Consider the following 15,177-nt stretch of genomic DNA (forward strand, 5'->3'; position numbering starts at 1 on the left):
TGTCAGACATCAATAATTTAGGATGGTGTGAAAAGATCAAGTTTTCTACATTGAGTGAGATTTTAAAACTCCAGCATGCCAAAGACCCTGTTCATTATGAGATCTGTTAGCGGCATGTTCTGCTGGACTAATAGACAAATGGTCTTTACTTACAGGTCACGGAGTATGCTAAAAAGGAAACTTTTTGATTGTCACTTGTGTGAAATGCCTAGAGAACAGAAGCACAGTGCGGGATATTCAAAAACTGGTGGGTGTCTTCAAAAGGAACTGGTCCCTGCAGGAAAGAAGTTGGATGTGCTACTCATTGCCTTAACATACAAGATGCACAATATCTTGCCGAACGTTTAAACTCCTGATCATGGCTGCAGAGCCCTAAGTGCCATTTATATAGAATCTCTCCACAATATGCAAAATCCCAAATCATATAAAATGTGTATTTATGATATTAATGTGTATACTATATATTTTTGTAAATAACATATAAACGAAACATATATCTGGACACACATTTATCTGAGAGCATTACAGGCAGATTAGACAAAGTTATTTGGCGAGAACTCTTGATACAACATTGTTCTAATGAACCAGTTGTGTTTCAGGTCTTCGGTAACTCAGGACGGCAATATTCGCATGTACAGTACCATCAGAAGACCCATTTCAGGCTCCTTTTTTACACGGAGCAACTGCCTTTAACAGAAAGCAAATTGTTCAAAGCAGGAAGCTGGTAGCAGGCAGGTAACAAAATACGGTTAAGCTGGAGGGTTCTTCAAAATTCCCCGCTGTGTAAAGCCAGCATACATTCAGAGACGAGTGGACAAATGGAAGAGAAGACAAAGGGAAGTCCATTGAATTCTGGGACTAGAAGGTGCTGTGCCTACTTTCCACAAAGTGCGGCCTTGCTAGGGCGCCTCCTGCCCAGACTTTTCCTCTCGAGGCCTGGCTCCACCAAATATGGCTGAATTTGGATTGGCTACCTGGTTAAGGGGAGCAGCTACTGTGCGTGGTTTAAGTTGCAGCCTGGGTCTTTGTGCCCTCTCCTCTGTAAGACATAAGATGAAAAGAATACCAAATTTATTTAATGCAGAGCACAAAATATGGGGAATAATGGGTTTGCTAAGAAACATAGTAGCAAGAAATTACTCTGCCATATTTGCAAAATGAACGCCACTAATTTACCCACATCGGAAGACTTTTACTGTAAATGGAAACAATACAACCAACTGTAGCTGACGTCAATACTGTCTTCCTTTTCTTATCGAATACGTGGTGGGAAATAAGTAGACAATAGGGATGGATAGATTTGCCACTTGCTGTGAAAAGAATCAAGCTTGTTTTAAGAATTCTACGAGCACTTTCAATTATGTGCTTTACCTGGAAGATTAAACTTTAAATATGAAGCAAATTGTAAATGACATTGGACATGAATACCAAATTAGTAGGCTAGTAACAAGCAAAGTCGAGATACAGAAATTTGGAGGGGAACTGAGGAAGAAGTTTTTCACCCAGAAGGTTGTTGAAATTTGGACTCCACTGTTTGAGTGGGTGGTGGAGGCAGGTACTCTCTCAACATTTAAGAAGTATGTTAATGAGTACTTAAATTGCTAAGACATAGAAGGCCTGGACCAAGTGCTGGTAAATGGGATTAGTGTAAGTAGACACTTGATGGTTGGCACAGACAGGGTGGGATAAAGGGCCTGGTTATGTGCTGTGTGACTCTATGACACAACAGTAGATTTTTTAAGGAAGAATACACAATGAAGGTAAAACGTTAAAGGTAGTGAATGTTCGTATGCTGGCTCAGCAAGCAGTTAGGAAGGCAAATGATTTTTCTCAGCCATTTTTGCAAGCAGATTTGTCTTGCAAGCAAGAATAAAATGGAAACACAAGAGACTGCAGATGCTGGAATCTGGAGCAAGGAACAAACTGCTGGAGGAACTCAGTGGGTCGAGCAGCATCTGTGGAGGCAAAGGGATAGTCGATATTTCGGGTCAAGAGCCTGCATTGGGAATGTCCTGATGCCCTGGGCAGGGTCTCAACCCAAAGCATCGACTACCCCTTAGCCTCAACAGATGCTGCTCGACCCACTGAGTTCCTCCAGCAGTTTGATTTTTGCTTGAGTCTAAGAGTAAAGATGTTTTGCTTCAATTATGTAGAGCCCCGGTGAGCGTGCATTGGAACTAGTGTGCACTGATCCAGTCTCCCCAGATATGGAACAATATATTTGCAGTTGAAGGAACGTCCACCAAGTTGATTCCTGGGAATGCGGGCTTGTACAGAGATTAAACAGATTGGGCCTGTGCTCTACTGAGTTTAGAAAAATGAGAAGCGACTTCATTGAAACACACAACATTCCTAAGCGGTTTGACTGGGTCGATGCCTCCCCTGCTGGGCTGTCTAGAACAGGAGCTCACAGTCTCAAAATAAGGAGTCAACCATTCCCGTCAGAGATGTGAAGAACTTCTTCACGCAGAGGGTGGCAAATCTTTGCAGATCACCACCAAGAGGGCTGCAGAGGCTCAGTTGCTGAGTATTGTTCAAGACAGAAACAGAAAGATTTTTAGATATTAAGAGAATCAAGGGAAATGGGGTTAGTGCGGGAAAGTGGCACTGGAAGATCAGCCATGATCTAATTGAATGGTGGAGCAGGCACAAGGGTCCCCCACCCCCTTTCTATGTCTTCAGTTCTCACGCTAAAGCAGTGGTCTAGCAATTTATGAATTCCAAGCTTGGAGTGTTACGACAGTGTAGTGCCTAGTGCTGGTGGCACTTTTACAATCCACTGCTGTAGAGCAGGTATCTATCTTTTCATCTTTGCCTTATAAGGCAACGGGCAGAGGGCTGCAAAAGAATGCAAATGTTGCAAGCGCTTCAAAGGATGTGTGCAGCACATGCACTCACTACTGCTGTAGCATGGAACAGCTATTATAACAGTTACTGCTCTGCAAATAAAAGGCTGCAAGCTAGATTAACATCCAGCGACCCGGGTTCAATTCCGGCCGCTGTCTGTAAGGAGTTTGTACGTTCCCCCCGTGTCTGCGTGGGTTTCCTCCGGGTGCTCCGGTCTCCTCCCACATTCCAAAGGCGTACGGGTTAGGAAGTTGCGGGCGTGCTATGTTGGCGCCAGAAGCGTGGCGACACTGCGGGCTGCCCCCAGAGCACTCTACACAAAAGATGCATTTCACTGTGTGTTTCAATATACATGTGACTAATAAAGATATCTCGTCTTATGTAAGGATTTTGAGATTTTAATGGAAGAGATGCAGTCAAGGTCCTTTGTGTTCAAGGGACAGGGAGATCAACCAGGGTAACAGGCAGATCCACCTTCCAGGAAACGGTGTGGGGGATTACCCCGACATTGACATCCGAAGGACTGTGAAGCAGAGTGGGGATAAGCACCGTCGCCTCACAAGATATGTAAACATCAGACCTCAACATTGAACACTCGGCATCACGTCTGCTCGGCCACCAGCTACATCTTCTGCATACTCACTGATAGCCACATACTGACATTCACCTTCTCCCTTCCTCCACTCGCTTCCCTCCGACACCCACTGACAGCCCAACAATCATCAAGCAAGGCTTGGGTCAATCTCACTAATCTCTTTGTTTTACAGGGCACTGTGGCATGCAGTAGATAAGGGGGAACAGGGAGGTGGGGGTGGGACTACTGGGCTCTAGACTGACTGACCTGGAGAACAGCGGCAACTTCTTCACGCAGAGGGTGGTGCGTATATGGAAGGAGCTGCCAGAGGAAGTGGTTGAGGCAGATACAATAATAACACTTAAAAGACATTTGAATAAGTACATGGAAAGGAAAGGTTTAGAGGGCCAAATGCCGGCAAATGGGACTAGCTTCAGTGGGCACCTTGGTTGGCATGGATAAGTTGGGCTGAAGGGTCTGTTTCTGCACTGCACTATGACTCTAAAAGCAGTGCCCTCTTCATGGGCACAAGGGTGGATTGGGTATATCCCAGATTCAGCAGAGCAAACATGCAGTCTCCATGGGTAAGAATTTCTCTGAAGCATATTCAACTTTAGAAGTAGAGAGAGGTAATAAAAAGACCTTTTTTCTTGAACAGTCCCTTGGGATCAAGGATGACTTGCTTCCACTCCCGTGTTGTGGGTATTGAAATGACTGATAAGCCTCTTCCACAGGTGGGGCAGGAGGCGCCTGATACTAGCAGGGAGGTCGCTAATTGGTAAGGTGATATATTCCTTCTACAGTTAATGCAAGGCTTCTGTATTCTTCTGATGCATGGGGTAGAGATTCTCAATACCATCCCCAATGCTGCTTCTCTGCTTTGGGAGGTTATGGACCAGGAATTCCCAGGAGTCAGTGGGGATGTTGCTTTTTTTTCAAGGAGGCTTTGGGTACATCCTTTGATCTTCCCCTCTGTCTGCCTGGTAACTTCTTCCCATGACAAGAGCTTGGAAATAGAGTGTCTGTTTCAGGAGTCCAATGAAAGCCATATGGACAATGTTGTTGGCCCAATGGAGATGACAGATTGTAGCTGGGGCCTCAATGCTGGGGATACTGGCCTGGAAGTGGATGCTGACATTGGTTTACTTATCCTTCCAGTGAACTGGGCGGATTCTGCAGAGACAGCATTAGGTGTCTTTCAAGTGAGGTACCTGCTGTAGATAGCCCAGGTCTCAGAAGAATACAGGAAGGTAGGGATCACTGCTGCCCAATAAGACCATGAATTTTGTGCCATATCTAAGGTCTTTAGTTAATCAACTGAAGCAAATCCACCCCGTCGGTCTCCCAAATGCTCATTCATATGTACAGGTTGTCCGTAAGACAGTCGTTGGTAACTGGGGAGGACCTGTGCATAGTAAACCTAACAAGACAGAGGCTGTTATTGGACTTAGTTTTAAGGAATGAATCTGAGCAAGTGGAAAAAATGGCAGTGGGAGAGCATTATAGAGGCAGCATAGTTTAGTCAGATTTAGCATTGTTTCGTAAAAAGCCAAGGAAAAACACAGATAAAAATTCTCCATTGGTGTGAAGCCAGTATAACATGGATGAAATATGATTCAGCAAGAATTTAGCAGAAACACCTGCTTGAACACAAAATGCTGTCAGACCAATGAGAGGCATTCAAGGAGGAGATGGTGACAGATCTGACCAAATTAGTGTACCGTTTGATAAAAGGAAAATAAACAGAAGGTGATGCTTGCAGAAGAGGATTAATTACATCTGGAATAAATGATGGAAGGAGCAGGTGCAATTTGGCCAGGCTGCTGTGAATGGAGCCTTCTAGCTGAAACATCCATAACAGAATACGCCAGAGTTTACAGTGAGACAAATCATACATTCAATAGATTCTTGATTGTCTCATTTATTCATTTTGCAGAATCTGGCAAGGCCAGGGTTCATTGCCCACCTGAGAAGGTGGTCCTGATTTCCCTCCTTGATGCATTGCTGTCTTTCTGCTGAAGGTACTTCCAACCTGCTAGTTCCAGGATTTGGATTCAGCAAATATGAGAGAATGACAATGTATTTCCAAGTCAGGATGATGGGTGACTTGGAAAGAAACTTGTAGATGGCAGTGTTCCCATGCACCTTAAACCATTGTCCTATTTAGTGAAACAGGCCATGGGAGGTGCTGTTGTAGCCTAGAGGAGTAGCTGCAGTGTTTTTTGTAGATGGTAGACCAGTAGAGGAGGGAATGAATGTTTAGGATGGTGAATGGTGCACCAGTCAAGTAGACTGCTTTGTCCTGGATGCTGTCAAGCTTCTTGGCTGTGTTGTGGCTGCACTCAGCTAGGCAAATGGAGAATATGCCGTCATTCTTGTGACTTGTGCTTTGTAGATGGTGGAAAGCCGTCGGAGTGTGAGGACGTGAGTCATTCACCACAGCATACCCAGCTTCTGACCTGCTCTTGTAGCCAAGATGTTTATATAGCTGGATCAGTTGAGTTCTTAGTCAATGGTAACCCACAGGACATTGGTCGCCATTGAATATCAAAGGGAACTTGCTTGCCCCTCTCTTGTTGAGATTGGTCATTGTCTGGTACTTCTGTGGCCCAAATGTTACTTGCCACTTATTGGCCCATTCCTGAATGTTGCCTAGACCTTCCTTCACACGGGCATTGACTGCCTCATTCACTGAGGAGCTGTGAATGGAAATAAATGTTGTGCAATCCCCACTTCTCACCTTAGATCAGAAGACGAGAAGATCATTGATGAAGTAGCTGAAGATAGTTGTGCCAAAGACATTGCTCTAAGAAACCCCTGTAGTAATGTCCCCAGTGTTGGAAAATTAATCTCCAAGCACCTTAACTATCTTCTTTTGTGCAATGTATGACTTCAATCATTGGTATGTTCCCCTTTTGATTGCCACTGACTTCAGTTTCACAAGGACTCCTTGATGACACACTCTGATGTTAAGGGCAGTCATTTTCAACTCACCTCTGAAGTTCTTTCTTTGGTCCACTTTTAGACACAGGTTGTGATGGGGACTGGATCTGAGTACACAAAATGGGTGTTGGTAAACAAGTTGTGAATAAGTAGCACTGAAGGTACTATCTGCAAAACCTTCCATCACTTGGCTGATGTTTGAAAGCAGACTGATTGGGCAGTAATTCACTCAGTTAGATTTGGCCTGGTTTTTGTGACCGGGACATACCTAAGCAATGTTCCAGAATGCCGAGCAGATGCCATTGTAACAGTACAGGTGCAGCTAACTCTGAGTGCACGTCTCCAGTACTACATTCCAGATGTTTTCTGGACGCACAGATTTTGCTCTTTCCAGTGGTCACAGCTGTTGCTTAACATCATGTGGAGAGAATTGAATTGCCTTAAGAATGCCTTCTGTGATACCAGGGATCGCAGGATGAAGCCAAGATGGATCAGCATGGTTGCCAATACTTCAGCTTTGTCTTTAGCACTCACATGCTAGGCCTTGTCACTAGGCAACATGCAGACGGTCTTGGAGCTCCTGCCTCTGGCTGGCTCTTGAACTGTCCAACACCATTCATGAAGGGGGGGGGGGTAGAACTGCAGAGCTGTGATCTGATCTGTTAGTTATGAGATAACTTAGCTACTACATGCTATTGAGACTGGGGATACTTTCACAAAAGTAGAGAGATTAAAAAAAGGGTGAACCATAGAACCATAGAAGAACCATAGAACCATACAGCACAAAACAGGCCCTTCGGCCCACCATGTTGTGCCGTTCATCAAACCACCCTCACACTATCTAACCCTTTCCTCCCGCATATCCCTCTATCTCACATTCCTCCATGTGCCTATCCAACAAGCTCTTGAACCTGTCCAATGTATCTGCCTCCACCACCACCCCAGGCAGTGCATTCCATGCACCAACCACTCTCTGGGTGAAAAACCTCCCCCTGACATCTCCCCTGAACCTCCCACCCATAACCTTAAAGCCATGCCCTCTCGTCTTGAGCATTGGTGCCCTGGGAAGGAGGCGTTGACTGTCTATCTATTCCTCTCAATATTTTATATACGTCTATCATGTCTCCTCTCATCCTCCTCCTTTCCAGTGAATAAAGCCCTAGCACCTTAAGCCTCTCCTCATACTCCATACGCTCTAATCCAGGCAGCATCCTGGTAAATCTCCTCTGCACCCTCTCCAATGCCTCCACATCCTTCCTATAATGAGGCGACCAGAACTGAACACAGTACTCTAAGTGTGGCCTAACTAGAGTTTTGTAAAGCTGCATCATCACCTCGCGGCTCTTAAACTCAATCCCACGATTTATGAAAGCTAACATCCCATAGGCCTTCTTAACTGCTCTATCCACTTGTGAGGCAACTTTCAGTGAACTGTGAATATGAACCCCCAGATCCCTCTGCTCCTCTACATTGCCAAATACCTTGCCATTTACCCAGTACTCTGCCCTGGAGTTTGTCCTTCCAAAGTGTACCACCTCACACTTCTCCGGATTGAACTCTATCTGCCACTTGTCAGCCCAGCTCTGCATCCTATCAATATCCCTCTGTAAGCTCCGACAGCTCTCCACACTATCCACAACACTGCCGATCTTAGTGTTGTCCGCAAACTTACTAACCCAGCCTTCCACCCCCTCATCTAAGTCATCTATAAATATCACAAAAAGTAGAGGTCCCAGAACCGATCCCTGTGGGACACTACTAGTAACTGCCCTCCAATCCGAGGGCACTCCCTCCACCACAACCCTCTGCTTTCTACAGGCAAGCCAATTCCTAATCCACACAGCCAAGCTTCCTTGGATCCCTTGGCCTCTGACCTTCTGAAGAAGCCTACCATGAGGAACCTTATCAAACGCCTTACTAAAATCCATATAGACCACATCCACCGCACTACCCTCATCAATCTTCCTCGTCACCTCCTCAAAGAACTCTATCAGGCTTGTGAGGCAAGATCTTCCCTTCACAAAGCCATGCTGGCTGTCCCTAATCAGTCCATGATTCTCTAGGTGTTCATAGATCCTATCCCTTAGAATCCTTTCTAACAGCTTACCCACCACAGACGTGAGACTCACCAGTCTATAATTCCCCGGCCTATCCCTACTACCTTTTTTGAACAAGGGCACAACATTCGCCACCCTCCAATCCTCCGGCACCATCCCCGTGGACAACGAGGACTCAAAGATCCTTACCAGTGGTTCAACAATCTCCTCCCTTGCCTCTCGAAGCAGCTTGGGGAATATCCCGTCAGGCCCCGGAGATTTATCTGGCTTGATATTATTTAACAACTTCAACACATCTTCTCTCTTGATATCTACAACCTCGAGAACATTACCCTTACCAGCACTCCCTTCCATGTCATCAAGATCCCTCTCCCTGGTGAATACCGAAGAGAAGTACTCATTGAGAACTTCTCCCACTTCCGCCACCTCCAGGCACATACTCCCACCTTTGTCTTTAATCAGACCTACCTTTACCCTAGCCATCCTCCAACCCTTCACGTACGTGAAATGAGATGTTTAAAAATATGAGGGATTTTGATATAGACTTTTGATAACAAGCCAAATGCAGTTCACAAGGCTTTAACTCTTGATCTCCCAATCTACCTCGTCATGGCCCTTGCACCTTATTGTCTGCCTGCACTGCACTTTCTCTGTAACTGTAACACTGTATCCTGCATTCTGTTATTGCTTTTCCTTTTGTACTACCTCAATGTACTTATATTTGGACAAATCTGTCTGGATGGCATGCAGACAAAGCTTTTCACTGTATCTCAGTGTATGTGACATTAATAAACCAATCACCTTTCTCCACCCAGGTAGGGAAGAGGCAGCCAGTGGCAAAACTAACTAGGTTGAGGGGAAGGAAATTGTGATCGGGCTTGGAAGATGATGGCTTTGTGGAAGGAAATCAGATGACAAGTTGGGAACTAAAATATTTATTTAAGCAGGTTGGTTGAAAATCATATTCTGAATACTGAGTGAATAGGAAACAAAATCTAAATATAAGTAATGCATCGAATACAAGAAAACGCAAATAATAATTTGGTACCTTCTGTTGCTTCTCTGAATTCCATAGCAGAACCACGAGGAAGTCCATCTCTGAAGCGACCACCTCCTCCTTGTCTATCTCCAGGGCGACCGCCCCTGACTCTGGTTCCTCCAAGCCCACCCATCGATCGATCACTGTAGTCTTCATCTCTGAATCCTATTAAGGAGACAATACCAAAAAGGGTTAATCCACTCAAATCAATCAAAGATTTTCAGATAAGACCTTAGCAGTAATATCTCAGCACAGTCACATATCCTGAGGTGCAGAATTGATATTACTGCCCATGAACATTCAATACAAAACACTGTGACAGTGTTTGAGTAGTTTAGTTGGAGGTAATAGTGCTTTAACATATTAGAGGTCAATCCAATTATCTCAATTACTTGTCACTGTGATAATTTTCTCAAATATAGAAATTTTCTGTCTTGAAACAAAATACTCCAGATGTCTCATAATTGCTTTGCTGACCAATTCTGTTCAATCCACAATTGTGACACGAGACTTTCAATTCCCTGTCCAGTTAATTCTCCATCCCACTTCCTTCTGACCTCTCTGTTTTTTGACCTCCTGCACTGTTTCAACGAAGCAAAATATCAACTCATGGAGCAGCACCTTGTCTTCTGGCTTGGCACAGTTCAGACTTCTGGCCTCAACAATGAGTTCAACAATTCCAGGTAGTCCACAATTCCAAACCTTATATCTCACATATCCAGTATTCCAATCTTTTCTTCAGATATTGTTAGATGTTTATTTATCTTGTATTTACACTTCCTTCAGGCCTACATCTTGTTATCAACTAATGCCTTTACCACCCGTTTTCATCCAGCTCTCACTGCCACTCTTGACTCCCTCATTACTCAAATGTCTGTCAATCTCTTCCTTCAATATATTCAATGACTCTGCCTCCACAACTCTTGAGATGAAGAATTCCAGTGCATCACAACCCTCTGAGAGAAGGAATTCCTCATCAACTCTTAAATAACTGACCCTTTATTCTGAAACTATGTCCTCTGGTTCTAGATAACTCCCATAGGGGATACATCTGCTCAGCATCCATCAGGTCAATCCCCCTCAGAATCTTATAATTTTCAATAAAATCAAGTTTCGTTCTTCTAAATTCCAATGAGTATAGGCCCAGGTTGCTCAGCCATCATAATCCACTCCTTCATCCCAAGAATTAACCTGGTAAACCTTCTCTGCACTTATTCCAATGCAAGCATATCTTTCCTTAAAAATGGAGATCAAAAATCTTCACAGTACTCTAGTTGAGGTCTCACCTGTGCACTGCATCAAAACCTCTCTGCTTTTATAGTCTATATCCCTTGAAATAAGGGCCAACATTCCATTAGCCCAAAAGCATATTAAACTGAAACCATTTGTCTCTCAGCAGATATTCGTTGATCCGCACACTATTTCCAGCATTTTCTTTTATTCTTCTAACCTGATTATTTATAGTTTGCACCTCTACTTTCCATGCCCCACAAAACTTGTAACCATGTCTTTGTGTTTCTACTTAAATCTCTTCAGTGGTGCAGATAAACCCATATGCAAATCTTGAGTCAAGGGAAGTTCCAATAGCTGTTGAAGTGCAATGTACTGCAATGTTTAATCTTTCCAAGATTGCATGCTTTAAGATTCTCCAAAATGTGCACTGACCGACAGTTCAAGAGCAAGAAACCAGAGAAACCAACTGCTTATTCATAGATATAGAAACTGTAAGGTTTTACTCTTCCCTCATTTCTACACTCTTTAAAATTGCGCCATTAAGCCTATTTTGCCTTTTTCCTTCTGCCAAAATGCATCCTGTCATGTTTCTCTGTGTTATATTTCAACTGCAACTTACTTGCCTATTTATGTCCTCTTGCAGTCCATTACTATTCTCCTCATTGTTTACCATACCTTCAAGCTTGGGGTCATCCGCAAATTTTAAATTTTATCCCACACACACCACATCCAAGTTATTAATACGTAGCAAAGAAAGCAATGGTCCTAATTTGGAAAAACCACCATTTACTACAACTCTACCTTCTTTTTGTGATCTATGCTGCCACTGATTCTTGTTCCACAAGCCTCAATTTTACTGATTAGCCTCTTGTGAGGGACTTTGTCAAACACCTTGAAATCCATATAGTATTGATTAGCCTCTATTTAATCTCATTTGTTTATACATCACTTTCATTTTAACTCATCCTGATTCTAGTAAGTCCCTAGCCTTAATCTATTTGCAGTTCTTTTTTTTTATCTCTGGTATATTTTCTGCATAAAGGTTGGTAGTATTATTTAGAAAGTCAGCCATTTCCTAATTTCAAGCGTAACCTGTCTCTACCAGCAAGGGGTCCACATTAATTCATAAGAGTCATTTTCTTAATATGTTAATAAAAAGGTTCTGCTAAAGTATGTTAGAACATAGAACAATTACAGCACAATTCAGGCCCTTCGGCCCACAAAGCTGTGCCGAACATGTCCCTACCCTAGAAATTACTAGGCTTACCCATGGCCCTCTATTTTACTCAGCTCCATATACCGATCTAACAGTGTCTTGAAAGACCCTATCGTATCAGCCTCCACCACCATCTCTGGCAGCCCATTCCACACACTCACCACTCTCTGAGTAAAAAAACTTACCCCTGACATCTCCTCTATATCTACTCCCCAGCACCTTAAACCTATGTCCTCTTGTGGCCACCAATTCAGCCCTGGGGAAAAGCCTCTGACTATCTACCCTATCAATACCTCTCATCATCTTATACACCTCTGTCAGGTCACCCCTCATCCTCCATCTATCCAAGGGGAAAAGGCGAGTTCCCTCAACCTGCTTTCATAAGGCATGCTCCGCATCCCAGGCAGCATCCTTGTAAATCTCCTCTGCACCCTCTCTATGGCTTCCACATCTTTCCTGTAGTGAGGTGACCAGAACTGAGCACAGTTGTTTAACTTTCAGTCCAACACTCCTGAAATCAGGCAAAGCAATGTAAAGTATGTACATTGTTTCTATGATCTTTGTGCTAGTTTTTAAAACGTGGTCCTAGAGCTTAACTCTGCCCACAAAATTGGTGTAAGCACCCATTGGAAGTTTCCACTAATTGTATTCATTTGCAACCTTTCAAGGAGGTTCTTAATGGTAACCTGATTCTTTCAGGTACAGAGATACTGGCAGGCACATTTCTGCTCTAACCTTACTCCTCCTTCCCAAAACCAGGATTGGGATGTCTTGTCCTAATCTTTCAACAAATCTTTCTCCGTAATTTCCAACAACACCAGCAATGATGCCATCACAAAGACATTTTACCTCCACTCTCCTTTCAGCATCGGAAAGAAACAGCCCTTTCCTGGAGAGTCTGATTCACATCTCTGCCAAAACCTACACCTCCTCCCGTGTTAGCTTTCTGTACAACTGCAGGAGATGCAACACTTGTCTTTTTTGTTTCCTTCCTTCCAATTGTCTAGGTCCCGAACAGCCATTTCTGGTGAAACGAATTTACATTCCCTCAATTCAGTATACTGTTTACAATGCTTACATTGGCCATTTTAAAAAAATTATTCACTTACAAGATGGGGATGTCACTGGCAAGATCAATAATAATTTCCCATCCTTAATTACTTAAGGTGGTGGTGAGCTGAAATCTTGAACCACTGCAGTCTTTCTGGTGAAGGCAGTACCACTGAAGTATGGTATAGAGTTCTATGATTTAGACCCAGTTACAAGATCACAAAGTCACAAGACAAAGGAGCAGAAGTAGGCCACTCGGCCCATCGAGTCTGCACCACTACCTCACCATGAGCTAAACTATTCCCATCTAGCCCCAATTTCCTGCCTTTTCCCCCTATCCCTTGATACCCTGACTAATTAGGTACCTATCAATCTCCTCCTTAGACACCCCCAATGATCGGGCCTCCACAGCTGTACGTGGCAACGAATTCCACAAATCCACGGTCCTCTGGCTAAAGAAATTTCTTCTCATTTCTGTTCTAAATGGGTACCCTCTAACTCTAAGTCTGTGCCCTCTAGTCCTGGACTCACCCACCAAGGGAAACAGCTTACCATCAAGGACTGGTGTATATTTCCAAATCAAGTCAGTGCATAACATGGAGGGGAATCTTCGAAGGTAATGCCATCTAAGGTTAAGTGGTTTGACTCTGTTACTTCAGATTGTCATTTCTTGGCACTTGTGTGCCATGAATGTTGCTTGGAATTTATTTGCTCAATGTCTGAATGTTTTCTGAGAACTTCAAAATGAAATTAAGCCTTGGCAACCATTAGCCAGCAACCCCAGTTTTGATCTTGGGATGGAAGCAAGTGGATGGACCTAGGGCAATGTCCTGCAGTAACATCCTCTGGCTTGGAGATTGATCTCAAATAATCACAATTATCTTCTATTGTACAAAGTACAATTGCATCTATTGGTGTGTTTCCCACTTGATTTCCTTTTACTTTTGCTTCAACAGAGCTCCTTTATGCTACACTCAGCCAAATGCTGCCTAGGTGCCCGGGGCAGTCATTCGCAATTACCTCTGGAACTCAACTCTTTGATTCATATTTAGACCAAGACTGTAATATGGTTTGGAGTCATATGGTCCTAATGAAACCCAAACTAGGCATCAGTGAGCAGGCTATCGGTGAGGAAGTGCTGCTGCAAGTAAGTACATTGTTGAAGATAATTCCAATCACTTTGGTAATAATTGAGAGAACTAGAATTGGTATCCCGTTTTGATTTTAATGTAGTGTGAAGGACATGTCAGGCCACAGATTTACAGATTGTAATGGGATACAATTCTATTGCTGCTAGTGGTTGTCAGCTCCTCATGGATGCCAGGTTTTGAGCTGCAGTTTCTGTTCTGAGTTGAGGCCGTTAGGAAAGCAGGTAGAGCCTTACAACATGATGGAGTGTGTCTTCAGTGTAACGATAGGACCTTGTATCCACATTTGCAATAGTCACTCCTACCATTTCTGACACCAATAGATAGATCTGCAAGTAGACTGGTGAGAACAAGGTCCAGGAGGTGTATCACTTGTGTTGGCTCAGTCACTACCTGCTGTAGGCCCAGACTGGCACCTATGTCTTTAGGACTTAGTCAGCTTGGTCGCTGGTGGTATTTCAGAGCCATTCTTACTGATGGGCGTGATGCTCCCCATCCAGAGTACATTTTATGTCCTTGCTACTCCCAGTGCTTCTTCCAAGCATTGTTCAACAGGCAGGAGTACTCCATAGTTCTGGTGGAGGATGTAATGTGGTAATCAGAAGGTAGTCTTTCAGTGTTTCAACTGATGCCAAGAGGGTCTATGGAAACGTGAGTTAATATTAAATATTCATAGGCCTTCTGCATGCATGTCACTTCCTGTCACTTATTTTGGGTTTGTCCTGCCAATGGAGAAATCTGGTACATTACTTGTGAAGTATGATTCCTTGAGTACATCTATGTGCTCACAGGCTATTGTGTGACTAGTCTGTGGGATAACACTCTGAATTTGGCCATCAGTAAAATCAGCTGAGTTAGGATGACTCTGCCATGTCCAAATCTGGTGTGCAAATCCATGCCAACTGAATCACTGGGTTTTGTTCTTATTGCAATGGAATGGAAAATGCTGGACCTGTCTTGCAGGACAGGAAGAAACTATTTCTAGAATTTCTGTTTTATTTCAGACACCCAGCATCTGAAGTATTTTATTTTGCTTCATTCTTATTGCTTTTCAATGTAGTAGCTTTGAT

The 15,177-nt window shown here is 43.6% G+C and overlaps 1 protein-coding gene across 1 annotated transcript in view; it reads right to left on the reverse strand.

Moving 5' to 3' along the window:
• Window positions 1-899: 899 nt before the first annotated feature.
• eif4h (eukaryotic translation initiation factor 4h) overlaps window positions 900-15,177 on the reverse strand; it is a 65,172-nt gene continuing 50,894 nt past the window's right edge. The window contains exons 5-6 of the mRNA XM_052035970.1: window positions 9,470-9,618; window positions 900-1,039 (exon numbers count right to left, since the gene is read on the reverse strand). Of these exons, the coding sequence (XP_051891930.1) occupies window positions 900-1,039; window positions 9,470-9,618 (289 nt within the window). The remainder of the gene's footprint in view (window positions 1,040-9,469; window positions 9,619-15,177) is intronic.

The sequence above is a fragment of the Pristis pectinata genome, chromosome 21, assembly GCF_009764475.1.
Source record: "Pristis pectinata isolate sPriPec2 chromosome 21, sPriPec2.1.pri, whole genome shotgun sequence".
Classification (NCBI taxonomy): Eukaryota; Metazoa; Chordata; class Chondrichthyes; order Rhinopristiformes; family Pristidae; genus Pristis; species Pristis pectinata.